Source organism: Pungitius pungitius, chromosome 18, assembly GCF_949316345.1.
Source record: "Pungitius pungitius chromosome 18, fPunPun2.1, whole genome shotgun sequence".
Classification (NCBI taxonomy): Eukaryota; Metazoa; Chordata; class Actinopteri; order Perciformes; family Gasterosteidae; genus Pungitius; species Pungitius pungitius.
In genome coordinates this window covers 1,512,117-1,527,257 of record NC_084917.1, presented here as the reverse complement: position 1 = coordinate 1,527,257, position 15,141 = coordinate 1,512,117, and the positions used below count along the sequence as shown (strand labels likewise).

At 49.2% G+C, this 15,141-nt stretch overlaps 2 protein-coding genes across 6 annotated transcripts; both read left to right on the top strand.

Annotated features, from left to right (window-relative positions):
• Nucleotides 1-726: 726 nt before the first annotated feature.
• On the top strand, nucleotides 727-11,822 carry sec31a (SEC31 homolog A, COPII coat complex component). 4 transcript variants are annotated; one of them, XM_037484749.2, is made up of 27 exons: nucleotides 727-958; nucleotides 1,831-1,910; nucleotides 2,263-2,585; nucleotides 2,697-2,792; nucleotides 3,283-3,423; nucleotides 3,542-3,684; nucleotides 3,774-3,873; nucleotides 3,964-4,125; nucleotides 4,228-4,380; nucleotides 4,472-4,693; nucleotides 4,778-4,852; nucleotides 4,960-5,022; nucleotides 5,384-5,635; nucleotides 5,925-6,045; nucleotides 6,216-6,394; nucleotides 6,472-6,598; nucleotides 6,692-6,837; nucleotides 6,928-7,101; nucleotides 7,274-7,459; nucleotides 7,990-8,094; nucleotides 8,457-8,562; nucleotides 8,830-9,159; nucleotides 9,339-9,394; nucleotides 9,502-9,768; nucleotides 10,099-10,218; nucleotides 10,319-10,390; nucleotides 10,485-11,822. In XM_037484749.2, the coding sequence occupies exons 2-27, from the start codon at nucleotides 1,832-1,834 to the stop codon at nucleotides 10,662-10,664; spliced, it is 3,978 nt and encodes a 1,325-aa protein (XP_037340646.2). In that variant the 5' UTR covers nucleotides 727-958; nucleotide 1,831; the 3' UTR covers nucleotides 10,665-11,822. The 4 variants fall into 4 exon arrangements, with proteins under 4 accessions (XP_037340646.2, XP_037340647.2, XP_062414754.1 ...); XM_037484750.2 differs by having other exon boundaries at nucleotides 728-958; nucleotides 4,960-5,001; XM_062558770.1 differs by lacking the exon at nucleotides 7,990-8,094 and having other exon boundaries at nucleotides 728-958.
• Nucleotides 11,823-12,075: 253 nt separating this feature from the next.
• Nucleotides 12,076-14,670, top strand: tmem150c (transmembrane protein 150C). Of its 2 annotated transcripts, none has more exons than XM_037484751.2 (8): nucleotides 12,076-12,248; nucleotides 12,591-12,666; nucleotides 13,112-13,165; nucleotides 13,248-13,283; nucleotides 13,367-13,434; nucleotides 13,508-13,635; nucleotides 13,939-14,116; nucleotides 14,260-14,670. In XM_037484751.2, the coding sequence occupies exons 1-8, from the start codon at nucleotides 12,137-12,139 to the stop codon at nucleotides 14,436-14,438; spliced, it is 831 nt and encodes a 276-aa protein (XP_037340648.2). In that variant the 5' UTR covers nucleotides 12,076-12,136; the 3' UTR covers nucleotides 14,439-14,670. The 2 variants fall into 2 exon arrangements, with proteins under 2 accessions (XP_037340648.2, XP_037340649.2); XM_037484752.2 differs by having other exon boundaries at nucleotides 12,112-12,336; nucleotides 14,260-14,666.
• The last annotated feature ends 471 nt before the right edge of the window (nucleotides 14,671-15,141 follow it).

The window sequence follows — 15,141 nt, the reverse complement described above, 5'->3', positions numbered from 1 at the left end:
ACACTAACATTTCAGAAGCAAATATTGTACTGTGTTCTTTTTTCCTGCAAGATGAGCTCTTATAAAACTATTTACCACATTTAAAGTTCATTATTTTATTGTCCTAGAATTTAATTTTTTTTTCTTATTGTGGACTTGTTTTACTGTGTTATTAATGCTTGAACTTCTTCTTTCTTTGTCAGTTAAGTATGCATGAATGCACTGGTTTTATATCGACACAATAAGCATCAACCTTTGGGATTGTTGATCATATATGTAAGTAAAGTACATGTTGAATTTAGGAAATAAAGTGATATCCACTTATTTATACATTTGATTAGGAAAACTTGAATATAAAATATGAATTAAGTTGTCTTCTTCCAGTTGATCTGGATTTGCTTGGGAATAAGGTTTGATTTAACACTACTATACAAATGAAAAGTTTGGATACTTAGCATGCTAGCAGGGAACACTATAGCTAGCTTGCTAGCAGTTGAGACCATGTTAAATAAGTTGGCATGCTAGCAGTGTAGCTGTAAAGCTAGTCTGCATGCTAGCGGGGGAAGACTATTGCTAACATTGCTAGCAGCGCGCGCAGTTTTAACCGTGAACATAAAAACAGCCTGTCGTTAATTAGTTATTATATGTATATGTTTATGAGTATTGTATACGAGCGTTGGTGTATACCACGTACAACTATCAGCTAGCATGCTAGCAGAGTTAGCTGCGCGTACGTCCCCCGGAAGCTGTTCTTCTTCTTCGTGGCAGGAGGAGATGGTTCCTAGTGCCACGTTGATGGAGACCAGTGGGGACGTGGAGATCTGTCTGGAGCCTTTAGCCGGTACCCGGTAGCCTCCTTCTTCTCGTGTTTCTCTACGGACGACGATCACGACGCAGAACCGAAAAGGGAAGCTGCTCGGGCGGAGGAGTGTTCGCCACTTGGTGCATGTTGATGTGAGACGGAGCGAAAGAAGGGCAGGTAAGCGGCTTTAGTGAAGGAATCGGACCCGTGTGTAACTGCCCCCCCCCCCCTCCTGTCACGTCTTCAGCAGGCAACTAGCGGACCAGAACGACCCCCCCACACCTCCGCAGCTGTAGGACACTTCGTACATTTCCCTAGTGAAGCATTTACAGATGAAGTGACAGAACTGCAGCCACTTTTCCGCCCGTTTGTCGCTGTTAAATGTGGCCGCGGGGCTTCTGGTCGTTGGGTCAGCTGTTAGCTGTTAGCTCGCCGCTAGCTGCGACTCTACTTTTAGTAGAGTCTCTACTTTCTCTTCTCTCCAGAGCTGCACGATGTCATTTACAAATAATAATGTCGTAGCTGTAAACAAAGCGACGCGGGCGGGATTCTGAGTGGCAGGTCAAAGGGACGTTGGGCCCGTTTGTGTCCTCATCACAGCCGCGGGGCTCAGTGGTGATAAAGCACCACACAAGGGTGAGAATACGGCCTTAAAGTAGTGGTTTAAAGCCCTGTCACAAGCAGGGAGCACCACACGCACTGGCTGGTTACACCGTATTTATTCGCACCCAGTTTCCAGTTTTATATCCGCGGTGGTGGATTCAGTCGCTGCAGACCAGAAGCACCACAACATTGAACTTTAACCTTTGTGAATGTAGGATTCATGCTGGCGTTGTTGTATTGGGCTCAGTGTACATGCACACATCTGTATTGAAGGTCTGTCCCTTTTGTCCCTTCTTTTACAATCAAAGACCCAACTGAAGTGGATTTGTTGGAATCACTTTTAGGACGTTGAACTACTGACAGCAGGAAGATTATCGCGTGCTGTCGTCTGATTCCTGCAGAAGCCACAAAGTAAATGCTCCCCTTTCTTCTTTTTTCTTCTCCAGGATGAAACTTAAAGAGATCAACCGCACAGCCATCCAGAGCTGGAGCCCTGCGCAGCAACACCCCATCTACCTTGCGACAGGTAAGAGCCTCACCTGCTCGCTGGTGTTCTCACGGGACGTCGAGTAACTCGGGAACAATGATGTTTTTATTTGACCCTAATAGTAGGAGGAACTTCAATATCACACACAACAACAAAGTATTTTTTTTTTGTAAAGGTGCAACAGTTTAACTTTACATCTACTCACTAATTATTAAGGGTTTCTGTCAAATAAAATGGACCCTTTCAAACATTATAATCTCATGTTTCTGCAGAGGGGCGTCTTAAAAAGATGTCTTTAGTTTTCTTGCTGTTGTGCCTTTAGTTACACCTCAGGCCAGCGTTACCATGTGTGACATTTAGAAGTTGCGCTTCCTGTGTTCTGCCTCTACAGGAACATCAGCCCAGCAGCTGGATGCCTCCTTCAGCACCAACGCCTCCTTGGAGTTTTTCGAGCTGGACCTGACGGAGCCGTCCCTGGACATGAAGTCATGTGGCAGCCTCTCCTCCTCTCACAGGTACCACAAGCTGGTGTGGGGCCCCTATGGGATGGACACGGAAGGCCACCCGTCCGGGGTGCTGATCGCCGGGGGGGAGAACGGCAACGTGATCCTGTACGACCCCGCCAAGATCATGGCGGGGGAGAGCGACGTGATCATCGCCGAGAGCGAGAAGCACACGGGGCCGGTGAGGGCGCTCGACGTCAACCCGTTCCAGGTGAGATCCCTTCGACCCTCCCTCCCCCCTCACCTCGCCTTTAACACCGTGTGCGTGTGCGGCTGAAGAAATGCTCGGGCTCATTTGGTCGTTTTCTTCTCCGTGCTGCAGAACAACCTGTTTGCATCCGGTGGGAACGAGTCTGAAATCTACATCTGGGACATGAACAACTTCGGCTCTCCGATGACTCCGGGGCCGAAGACTCAGGTCGGTTTCTCTCATTCTGTTATCAAAATACCGTATTATTTACTACTACAATGAAATAACTGGATAACGTTTTGGGGATTTTCTGCATAATAACATTTTTACAATTAACACATGAAACAATGAAGACACTTGACATGATAGAACAAAAGGTAAATAATACTTTAATCTTTACTTCAGATTCAATCTGCTTCTTTTTACAAAACTAACCAAAACACTGACGAATGAGGAAGATCTTTGGCAGATAATAATCACAAGAAATATGAAAGGAAATAAAATCATACTCTCTGACCTGAAGAGAAATCAGGGTAATCAATAAATGGATCCTTTCATCTGTCAAAACATGACGTTCTATTTTCTTTTTCTAAATCATTGGAATGCGTTTTTTTTTGATCAATGGTTCGTTTCAAAGCACAATGTGCATCGTCCCACGCATGCATCCACATGTCTGCCTGCGTTGTGATGAGAAACGCTCGTGTTCTCTGTCCCGCAGCCTCTGGAGGACATCGGCTGCGTCTCGTGGAACCGGCAGGTGCAGCACATCCTGGCGTCGGCCAGCCCGAGCGGCCGCGCCGCCGTGTGGGACCTCCGCAAGAACGACCTCATCATCAAAGTCAGCGACCACAGCAACCGGGTACGTCGCTGCCTCTGCCCTCGGGTTCGGGTCGACTCCTCCTCCGCTGCTGTCCGCCCGCTCACACCGCCCCCTCTGTGTTGTCGTCATTGTTGTTTTTGTTGTTGTTGTTGTTTAGATGCATTGCTCCGGTCTGGCCTGGAACCCGGAAGTCGCCACTCAGCTGGTCTTGTCGTCGGAGGACGACCGCATGCCGGTCATCCAGATGTGGGACTTGCGTTTCGCCACCTCTCCTTTCAAGATTTTGGAGAACCACACTCGGTAAACACGCGCGATCCACTCGGCGCCGGCGCGGCGTCAGTCTTTTAGCCGTCTTTTGAAGACGTAACCGCCCCGTTGTGTGCAAACAGCGGCGTCCTCGCCATCGACTGGAGCCTGGCGGATCCCGAGCTGCTGCTGAGCTGCGGGAAGGACAACCGGATTCTGTGCTGGAACCCCAACACGGCAGAGGTACCGGTGCAGCCTTCGTCATCTTCCTCCCGATGGGGTTCTTGTACATATCAGTGTATATCGGTGTAACCCCCCCCTCTCCCCCCACAGGTGCTGTACGAGTTGCCCACCAGCAGCCAGTGGTGCTTTGACATCCAGTGGTGCCCCAGGAACCCCGCGGTGCTGTCGGCCGCCAGCTTCGACGGACACATTGACATCTATTCCATCATGGGAGGAACCAACCAGGCGCAGAGCCAGAGGCACGCCGACCAGGTGAGAGGATCGGGGGGGGGGGGGGCGATGTCAACATGCGTTACAACAGAATGCTTCCTTTGTCTTTCTCTCCATCCTGAGCTTTGTCTCTTTTTGTTGCAGATCAGCAACTCGTTCGGCAACATGGATCCCTTCGGCACCGGGCAGACTCTGCCCCCGCTGCAGCTGCCCCAGACGACCCCCCCGCCGCTGACCGTCAACCCGCTGAAGAAGCCCCCCAAGTGGATCCGCCGACCCGTCGGAGCCTCGTTCGCCGTGAGTCCCGCGTCTTTTAAAAAATGTATTTATTACTTTTCCTGCCATTTAATTAATTAATTAATTAATTATCCCCCCCAATCTGGTGCAGTTTGGCGGGAAGCTGGTGTCTTTGGAGAACACCAAGCCGAACCCGCAGCAGCCCCCGTCGCACGTGGTGCACGTCAGCCAGGTCGTCACGGAGACGGCCTTCCTGGCGCGCTCGGCGCGGCTGCAGGACACGCTGAGCGCCGGCAGCTTCGTGGCCTTCTGCCAGGAGAAGATGGACGTGGCCGAGAACGAGTTCCAGAAGACTCTCTGGTCCTTCCTCAAGGTGCCGAAACCCACAAAAAGACCCCGAATTCCCCCCGAAGTGTAAAACATTTCAGTGAGTCATGTTATTTTGTGGTGTTTTCAGGCCAATTTTGAAAGCGATGTTCGCAGCAAATATCTGGAACTTTTGGGGTACAACAAAGAGGATCTCGCTTTAAAGGTGAGTGACTGTATCACATGTATGTGTATTAATGTATGTATATAGATCTCACTGTTTTTGGTTTAATATTTCAAATCTCATGACGCTCATTTTCATTTTGTGGTCAGATTTCAGCAGCTCTGGAGGAAAAACCCGCTGACCCTCCCCAGGTGAGAGAGTTTAATCTCACGGTGGGTTTTTAAAGGAATAGTTTAACATTTTTGGAGTTTCTTGTATCCGTCCGTTAATTATGAATCTAAAGTCTGAATATGTTAGTAAAGAGACAGCTGGTGTGTGTGAGGTCATTTGATGTAAAACCGAGAAAAGCAGAAAATTGACTTTATTTAAGCACCTAAAAATTAATTTCTCCGTGAAAAACTACTTTTTATTATTATTATTAAACTAGTTTCTGAACATTTCTCCGTTGATCGACTTGTTAGCTGCCAGTTAACTTCAGATGGTTCCGTAGCTGCAGAGAAGATGAGGACAGGCACCACTTCACTGTCACTATGTTCCTTTCTCCTTTGACCCAAATCTCCCCCCAACATTCAGGCGGAGGTTCCCGCTGCCATCTGCCTGCAGGGGTCACCTGACCTCAGCATCGCGCCGCCCGCCGACTCCCCCGAGGCCGCCTTCGACGTGATCGCCGCTGCGAACCTTCAGCCGGCGGCCGCGGTGGGGGGGGACGCCGCCCCCGGGCCGGAGGCTGAAGGCCCAGCAGCGAGCGGACCGGAGGAGAAGGTGGACCAGGTTCTACCAGAGGAGGAGGAGGAGGAGGAGGAGGAGATCCCCTTGGAGGAAGAGGTACACCTTCATCACTGAAACTGTTAAAAGTAAACACACAGGTTTTTTTAAATGATCATTTGAGGCCGAAGCGACGAGTACACAACGAGTATTTCATGCTCAACGTGTCGTTCGTTATTCTCAAAAAAGTTTAAAGAGTAAAAAAGCAAACCTCAATAACTGTAAACTCCTATTTCTGGAATACTTAGTCATCCAGTGACCCTGTGAATAAGTCAATATTCCAAACCTAATGGAACAAACTGTTGAATGTCCTGCAAAACCTTTGTTTTGGCTCAAATTGTGTTTCCAGGAGGCTCCGGCGGCGCCAGTGGAGGAGGAGCACAGCCCTCCCGATGACGCCGTGGACCCGGCTCCGGCTCCGGCGCCGACTCCGGCGCAGACGGAAGGCGTCAGTCTCAGCGTCGGTCAAGGTAACGCCGTCGCATCCCGTTGTTCCCGCACTAAGCGGCTAGCAGCATAACGGAGCTAACTGCTAACGTCGCATCGAACTTACATGGTGATGCCGTTCACTTTTACTCAGTAAAAATGTGTGTGTAACGGTGTTTTTAATGGTAATCCGTGGTTTGACTATTTCCTCCAGATGTGGACGGGCTCATCACGCAGGCCCTGCTGACCGGAGACTTCGAGGGAGCAGTGGAGCTCTGTCTCCATGACAACCGCATGGCAGACAGCATCATCCTGGCCATCGCCGGCGGGTCCGAGCTGCTGGAGAAAACCCAGAAGAAGTATTTTACAAAGACGCACAGCAAGATCACCAAGGTGAGTCGTCGCTTTGTTTTTTTTTTTGATGAAGTTCTTCTCGGGCGGCGCCGTGACGGAGCGTTTCGCCCCTGCAGCTGATCAGTGCGGTGGTGATGAAAGACTGGCACGACATCCTCAAGACGTGTGACCTGCAGAACTGGAAGGAGGCTCTGGCGGCTGTCATGACCTACGCTCGGCCCGAGGAGTTCTCCGCCCTCTGCGGTCAGTCCAGGGGGGGGCAAAGTTCCATTCGACCCGTTCCAGCGTCTCGTCTGTGCATTCGTTCAGTCTAACCGATCTCGTCCTGCTCGTTAGACGTCCTCGGGGGCCGGCTGGAGGCCGCGCAGGACGCCCACCTGCGGGCCCAGGCCTGTCTGAGTTACATCTGTGCCGGAAACGTGGAGAAACTTGTGTCCTGCTGGACCACAGCCCAGGACGCACACTGTCCGCTCTCCCTCCAGGTGTGTCTCCTGGAAGGCATCGCCTCTGTCCAATCCGTGTGCTACTCATTGCTAATGTGACCCCCCCCCCCCCTGTCCCCACCTCGCCAGGACCTGGTGGAGAAGGTGGTGGTGCTGCGGCGTGCGGTGGAGCAGACGCAGCGCTCCGGTCCCGCTGCTCTCGGCGTCCTGCTGGCTGAGAAGATGAGTCAGTACGCCGACCTGCTGGCCTCGCAGGGCAGCCTGTCCACCGCCATCACCTACCTGCCCGACAACGCCGCCCAGGTACGTGACACACCTGGACTCGTGTGTGTGTCTTTAACACAGCTTCCAAATAACCTGTGCTTTACATTTGCAGGCTGAGACTTCCTCTCAGCTTTGATGTTGTAGCGTTGTCTGCTCGCCATTGAAGTGAACAGTGAACTAATCTTTTATATTCTCCCTTTGACCTTGACAGGCTACCGTACAGCAGCTTCGCGACCGCCTCGGCCGGGCCCTCGGGCAGCAAGCGGCGCCGGCTCCGGTTCCGGCACAAACCCAGCGAGCTCAGACTCAGCCCCGGCATCAGTTCTCCCCCGTCCAGCCCGCCGCGGTGGCTCCGCCCGCTGCCTCCGCCCCGGCACAGCCGCAGTATTACCAGCCGGTATGTTCCTCTCGCCTCCACACCAGCTTTTATCTCCTTCCGTAGATGTTTCGGTCCATTAACCAACATCTACAGGTCACTCTCCATCCATTGGGTTCCCACATCTTGGTGTTATGAAAACATACAGGAAGCAGCTGACTGTCGCTGGTTAGAATAACAAAGCTTCCTTTTAAACTTAAGACTCTCTCTGCTGCACATCTTCATTCAATGTGTCACAACTTGTTAGCCTTTGTAGTTGATGTAAATGTGATGAAATGTTCCCCCTTCTCATACTTAACCAACCACCTGGTTGCTGTCGTGTGCCTCTCTCTGATTGGATCGCCCCTCCGGCTCGGGTTCAAATCACATGCTGATTCCTGATTGAATTATTCCTGAATGGCGGGAAAAATCTCACTATCCAAACTTTTGTGTAATTTGAACCCGGGCTCTGGCCCAACGTGTGTGTGTGTGTGCGCATTGTATTTGGTCCCCCCCCCCCTCCATGCGGGCGGCCATCATTGGTTTGTGCCGTGTGTCTCTATGTGCTTCAGGTGAGGGCTGCGTCCACTGTCACCTCCTGGAGTAACCAGACTCCCACAGCCCTCCCCAATGTCCCTCCTCCTCCTCTTCAAGGAGGCAGAGCCTCAGAGCAGCAGGTACACTGACCTCCCACCCAGACCCCCCCCCCCATGCACGCACGTGCACGCCGCCTCTAGCAACGGCCGTCTTCATGGATGATCCGTCACAGGTGGCGTCCTCTGTGGCCGCGACGCTTCCTGTTGATTCTCTTGTTGCTCTTAGTCGGTGCAGATTGCTGCATTCACTCACTCGGGATACGCTGCTTACTCGTGCCTTTGACCCCCCCGCCCCCCCACTCACTCTTATAACTGCTGCACAAAGGATTGTGGGTAATAAAAGCATGCTGGTTCTACACTGCAGACGTCCTCGATGCTTCTTCACGGACGGTTAAAACTTGTTCTCCATCTTTATTCCTGTGTGCTGTTGTTTTTTTTAAAAGGCGGAGCCTCCAAACTCTGCGTACGGGATGATGGCGCCGTCCTCCACAGCCGCCGCACCTCCCGCCTCCTCCGCCCCTGCCTACATGTACTCCCACCAGTACCAGCGTAAGTGCAGCTCGCGCCGCGTTTTGGACCATCTTCAATACTCGTTTCATTCTGCTTTAAAGCGCTGACGGCGTTCCTCGTGGAGATGTTTGACTCCTCCGTGCTTCTGAGCTCCGTCACTAACGGAAGACGAGAATGAATAACTTGAGTCTGTATCTTCGTATCAAGCTAAACTTAAATCTCCAGCATGATCTTCACTGTTCTGTGAGGCTGCATGACGCCGCCATGCAACTGTGACTAACGGCATGTAACCTGTGTGACTCCCAGCGTACCCCCAGGTCAGTCAGTACCCACCTGGAGCTGGGGGGGGTCCTGCCTATCAGCCTCTTCAGTCCTCCTCCTCCTCTGCTCCTCCTCCTGCAGAGCCGCCCGGCTTTCTCTCTCAGTACACGCAGCCAACATCTCCGGTCTATCCCGGACATCCTCCCCTCAGCCAGTGCCCGTCCTCCTCCCCTCCCTCCCATCCTCCCTTCCTCCCCTCTTCCTCCTCCTCCTTCTCCTTTTCCGCTCCTCCGTCCTCCGGAGCGTCTTTCCAGCATGGCGGGCCGGGGTCTCCTGTGTCCTACATGCCTCCTCCTCCACCGGTGGGATTCTCAGGTACAAAAATTAAAAAAGGAGTCGCAAACTCTTAGAGGACAACCGTGGTATTTAAGCTGCATTTCAGGTTATATATATATATATATATATATATATATATATATATATTAGAACTTCCTATCATAATGGACCTCAGCGTGGTGGAGTGAGAATGAGTGAAAGGACTTTGTTTCCTTCAGGGCCTCAGAATGGCTGGAATGACCCTCCGGCCCTGAACAGAGCCTCAAAGAAGAAGGTGAGTTGGCTGCAGCCGCCTGTCACTGTGAACACAACACAGTTTATATATATATATATATATATATATATATATATATATATAGGTATTAACGGGGCGTCTTTCAGTCGGCAGCGGTGAGCTACACCCCTCCGACCCCCATCACCGCTCCCATCATGGCTCCGCTGGGCGCCGCCCCCCAGGCCCAGCAGGGTCCCTCTGGGGCTCCTCAGGCGATGGGCCAGGGGCCACACGGAGCCCAGGTCCCCTACTCCGGCATGCACCAACAGCACCACCACCAGCAGCAGCAGCTCTCTCCTCCACCCATGAACCCTGCAATGCCCAACACCAGCATGGAGGGGGCACCAGGAGCTCCCACTGGAGACGTCATACAGGTAGGATTAGGATCGTAGGACTAAGAATCAAACAGCGACAAAGATGCAAGCAAAGGTCGGGAATACCACGTAGTTCCTTATTCACGTTGAATTATCTCTGAAATGAAGGCTGTAGCTTCTATATCTTCTGTAGAAGCATCACGTGATGGGGGTGTGGCCTAAGGACCACGATTTAAATGGTTAAGACTTGAAACTAGCGTTGAGAAAACGCAGGAGCTTTCAAAGCAGCGATTTGTGTAGAAAACTAGCCGCTAATATACAATTATTTTTAATGAAAGTGTGTTAAAGTGGATGCAGCCTTCATCTTCTCGCCCTGGTTAACGCTTCTAGCCTCTGCAGTCCATCCCCGCGGAGAAGATCATGAAGAAGCCCATCCCCGAGGAGCACCTGGTGCTGAAGAGCACGTTCGAGGGGCTCATCCAGAAGTGCTTGGCCGTGGCCACAGACCCCGTGAGTCCGCTCGCTGCTTCTTCTTCTCTCTCCAGTCCGCCGACGCCGCGCATTCCACGTGTGATCGTCGTGTTTCTTCTTCTTCTTCTTCTCCTCGCAGCAAACTAAGAGGAAGCTCGACGACGCCAACAAACGTCTGGAGGCGCTGTACGACAAACTCCGAGAGCAGACGGTGAGGAAATAACGGCTTCCTCGGTGGTTTTCAGATCCTCAGCTTGATTCGGGGCGACCAGGCAGTGAACTTAACGGCTGTTTGCTCCCTGCAGCTCTCCCCCGCCATCGTGGGAGGCCTCCACAGCATCGCCCGCAGCGTGGAGTCCCGCTCCTACGCCGAGGGCCTCGGCATCCACACGCACATTGTCAGCAGCAGCAACTTCAGCGAGACGTCGGCCTTCATGCCCGTCCTCAAGGTGGTGCTGACGCAGGCCAACAAGCTCGGGGTGTGAGCGTATCCCCGGGAGCCACTTCCTGTTTTTTTTTTATTCTATTTTTCTCTTCATTTTGGACAAAGTATTCTGAGATGTATGAAAAGCCTCTCGAATTCTTTTCTCGTGCCATTTTCCTCCTGTCGGTCAATGGTGGAAGTGACTTCTGAGAACATAATTGAATTATTGAATTGGAGTACCGCCTTGGTCACACTGATCGAATATGCAATGCATGTTTTGAAGCGTAATCAAATTTAAGTGATCAAAGATTCAACTCATCAAATTTAAAATCTGCAAAATGCAAGGAAGGCAATGCTTAAGTGTATTTTATACGCAGAGAAAAATGGAATTTAGAGAACAACTTAAGTCATAAAAGTAACAGGAGATTCAGGAATTAAAGGGCATTTCTATTTACTCGTGTTGAGACGATCAAAATATATAAAAGAATAACGCTCATCTTAAATCATTTGGCATTAAGCAGCAGGGCGTCGTGCAAACAGTCCCTTAGGAAATGTTTTATAGTCTTTTAATGTTTGTGTGCTACATTGATGCTCCGCTACCTTTTTATCATCCATGATTACAGGGACTTCCCTTTTTAAAAGTACAAAAACATGCTTTATTGTCACATTACACAACAGATCTGCAAATGATGCAGTTTAGAGAAGATGGAGCCCCCCCCCCCAGGCAATTACAGCAGAAAGGAGGCTTTTAAAAAAAAAAAAGAAGAAAGCACCATGTGTGTCTTTTGTTGGTACTTTGTTGCCTCTCTGCCGTTCCCGGCTTACTTTCACCACCGGCGTCACTCCGTACGCCTCAAAGGACCAAGGTGTGATCAGCGTGAGGGACGATGACGCTTCATGTCTTATTTCAATTTTGTATCTTTGATTTTTTTTTTTTTTTTTTGTGTAATCATAAGGCTCAGCAAAGTGCAATGGATTTAAAGAAAAGACTGCTTTTTATGGATTATAAAGTATGCATGTTTAAACAGACGTCTTTGACGCATTGGAGGTAATTAACGGCTAATTAATCTGACCTCAGAAGCAAACAGGAAGTAGACTTGTACTTGATTTCCATTCCAACTATGATGAGGGCTGTAGTTTGTTGTTAATAAAAGGAAAACAAGTCTTTGTTTAAGATTGACTACATGCAATATTTTCAATAAATAGTATTTATTTACAACATGATGTTGCAGCGTTTTGATTACTTTTCATTATAAAGTGATCCACACATTCATGCATTAACAATCCTGCAATTTAGGATTCTGAAATTCACCATTCTGTATAATTGTAATTCTTATACTTTTTTAAGAAACATTTTAAATGCATGACTTTTACTTGTAACAGATTAAGTTCACACTGTAGTGTTTTTACTTACACTAATGTGAGAATACATTTATTTATTTTATTTGGTTAAAATTCCGCGCTTTTATTTTGAAGGGCAGTCAACCGGAAAACCTGTCTCGGCAGAATTGAAAGTAGTCTCTCAACTGCCGAATGAAACGACGACGTCGTTACACTCTGAACAGCTGTTACCGTCCAGCTGTCGCAGGTGACGCGTTGATTTACGGCGTTTACGTCCCGCGGACCGGAAACACGCTGAAAGACGGTGAGGCTTGTTTTACCGACACTTTGCGACAGTTCTGACGTGTTTACGCACCAGCAGGAATGACCTGTTCCCTACCTGTGTTATAAAGGTGAGTTCAGCGGTGCCAAGTTTCGTTCTTAAATACGTAGAAACGCACGCGGCTCTTCTGTGGAGTTTAAAGGAGGAAAAGATGTTAAATACAAATAAATTTTAAAAAAGCCTAAACCATCTCATGTTCTTTAAAGGAGACCAAATATTAAATCCTGATAATAAAAACCCACCAGGTTGTGAAGCTAAAGCTCGTGTTCATCGTGGCATGTTTCTTTAAATGAGCAATGACTCTTCTTCTGTGGTGTTTTAAAGGAGGCAGGATGTGGAGTCCCTGGGCCCTTCTACCTCCCGTCTACTCTGTTCTCACCGCTGCTGGTCTGTGGGCCGTGTGAGTTCCATCGTGACAACAGCAGTCTGTCAATGAAGCCCCCACGTCCAAAGCTTCCTGTGATATTCTGAGCAGTTTAATCTCAGAGGTTCATCAGTGTGGACGTGTTGTTGACAGGAAGCTTTGGACGGGAGTCGAACCCATAGTGTTTACCACAAAGAGACATAAATGTACCACAAAGAGACATGAATGTACCATAAAGAGACATAAATGTACCACAAAGAGACATCAATGTACCACACAGAGACATAAATGTACCACAAAGAGACACAAATGTACCACACAGAGACATAAATGTACCACACAGAGACATCAATGTACCATAAAGAGACATAAATGTACCACAAAGAGACATAAAGTATCTTATAGCGACAACCAGATGTTAAACAACTACAGAGAGAAGGCGTCAGTAAATGATTTCTCATGTTTTGGTGCATTTGAACAGATACTTTTTAGCTGTGAATGAGGAGAAGATCGCACCGCTGGGCTCAACATACAGGTAATGATTAAACAATATGAAATATTGCAAATAATGACTTTTTATCCTTTTATTTTTGGATTAATAATCTTTCATTTTTCAGGAGGAGCAATGGATCCCTTTACCCTCCGTACATCAGGTACACACACACAAAAAAACATAGCTTTGCTTTATTTTGGAGGAGCCAAATTTAAAATGTCTTCCTGTTTCCTTCCTCTCCAGCATCGCAGGAAACTTTGCACCGGCCAGCTGCATCTTCAGCGAGGTCATGAACCTGGCGGCCTTCGTGGGTGAGGTTACGATCCAGGTGTGTTGACTTCGGCCAGATGTTTGTTGTTGTTTCATCTTCCGTCCACATTCCAGGGTTCGCCATCGCCGCCCTCAGGTTCCTGCAGCTGAGGCACCGGACGGACCAACGCTGGCTGAACGTCGGCAGCTTGGCGGCTTTCTCCGTCGGCTGCTTCGGGATGACGCTCGTGGGGAACTTCCAGGTCGCCGTGCACGCACACATGCACACACGCATTCATGCACACATGCATTCACACATTCACACACACACTCACACAAGCACATGCATTCACAGACACATGCACACACGCACACACACATTCATGCACACATGCATTCACACATTCACGCACACACTCACACAAGCACATGCATTCACAGACACATGCACACACACATTCATGCACACATGCATTCATGCACACATGCATTCACGCACACACACATTCACGCACACACACACACACACTCGCACACAGCTGTTTGACGGCTGGTTTTGGTTCCAGCTTTTCAACGAGGAACCGATGCACAACTTCGGCACGTTCCTGACGTTCGGCCTGGGGACGCTGTTCTGCTGGGTCCAGTCCTACGTCACCCTGAGGGTCAACCTGAGGAACGAGGGCAGGAAGGCCGCCGTCCTCCGCTTCCTGTTGTCCGGCTCCATCACGCTCTGCATGATCCTCTGTATCCTTTGAGGGGGATGGCTTTAAAAAAAAAAAAAGCATGCTGGGAGTTTTCTTCCGGCCCTTTTTAGTGGCGGCGTTGTGTTGTCGTGCATCCGTCGTCCCTCCTGCGCAGGATGCCGGACCTTAACCCTCCGGCTGCAGACTTCTCGCTGATGGCTCAGCGGCTCCACGTGCCCGCGGCGCAGTGCCAGTGGGCGCTGGTCATGTTCTTCCTCGCCTTCCTCGCCACCTTCGCCATCGAGTTCCGTCACTGCCGCTTCCAGGTGGTGTGCACGGAGGGCCTCTCCGACGCGTCCCGGTACCAACCGGACGGGCTGTAGGGACCACGGAGACCCTGTTTATTTACTGTCACCGTGGTTACCGCTTCACGACGCATGTTTGACACATGTTTTTTTATCTACGGGCAGAACATCAGCTGGGTTCATGTCTTTTTCCTCAAGTTTCTATAAATCTAAATGAAAATTTGCTGTACAATCAGCGTGAATAAAACTTCATTCCTTGTGTTTTAATCTTCGTGTTCTCACATCAACTGATGTTTCATTAAAGCAGGTTTTCTAATGATTTTTTTCTAGTGATCATTAAAGATCGGATCATTCAACTGACATTTATTTTAAAGGAATACTTGAAGGCGATTTACTCACTTTAAATTCTTTTGTTTTTTAGGATTCATAAATGGAGGAAAGTCTTAAAGTAAACGGACAAGTCCTTAGAAGAGAAGACTCTTATATTTGAGCATAAAACGGATGAATCCAAATATTTGTGTTTGTAGTTTCACCTCCACGATTAGTTTAGATTAGGTTTTGTTTTTTATTTTGCTAAAACTTAAGCTTTGTTTCCACATGAGTTTTCCTTGAATTAACTCTATAGGACAAATATTTGCTTTCTCACCAAGAGTAAAAGGAGTAACTATGAAGTAGCTTAGCATAAAGAGTATAAACGGGTGGAAACAGCTAGCCTAGCCTCCACGTTTCAAGAGCTGCCTTCCAACATCTCTAAAGCCCACTGATTAAAGATCTATTAATA

Coding starts and splice junctions, on each gene's coding strand:
- tmem150c (XM_037484751.2), top strand. CDS start 12,137: ATGAAACGACGACGTCGTTACACTCTGAACAGCTGTTACCGTCCAGCT. Junction 12,249..12,590: donor CGGAAACACGCTGAAAGACG/GTGAGGCTTGTT, acceptor GGTGTTTTAAAG/GAGGCAGGATGTGGAGTCCC. Junction 12,667..13,111: donor GCTGCTGGTCTGTGGGCCGT/GTGAGTTCCATC, acceptor GCATTTGAACAG/ATACTTTTTAGCTGTGAATG.
- sec31a (XM_037484749.2), top strand. CDS start 1,832: ATGAAACTTAAAGAGATCAACCGCACAGCCATCCAGAGCTGGAGCCCT. Junction 4,381..4,471: donor CCGTCGGAGCCTCGTTCGCC/GTGAGTCCCGCG, acceptor AATCTGGTGCAG/TTTGGCGGGAAGCTGGTGTC. Junction 5,636..5,924: donor AGATCCCCTTGGAGGAAGAG/GTACACCTTCAT, acceptor TTGTGTTTCCAG/GAGGCTCCGGCGGCGCCAGT.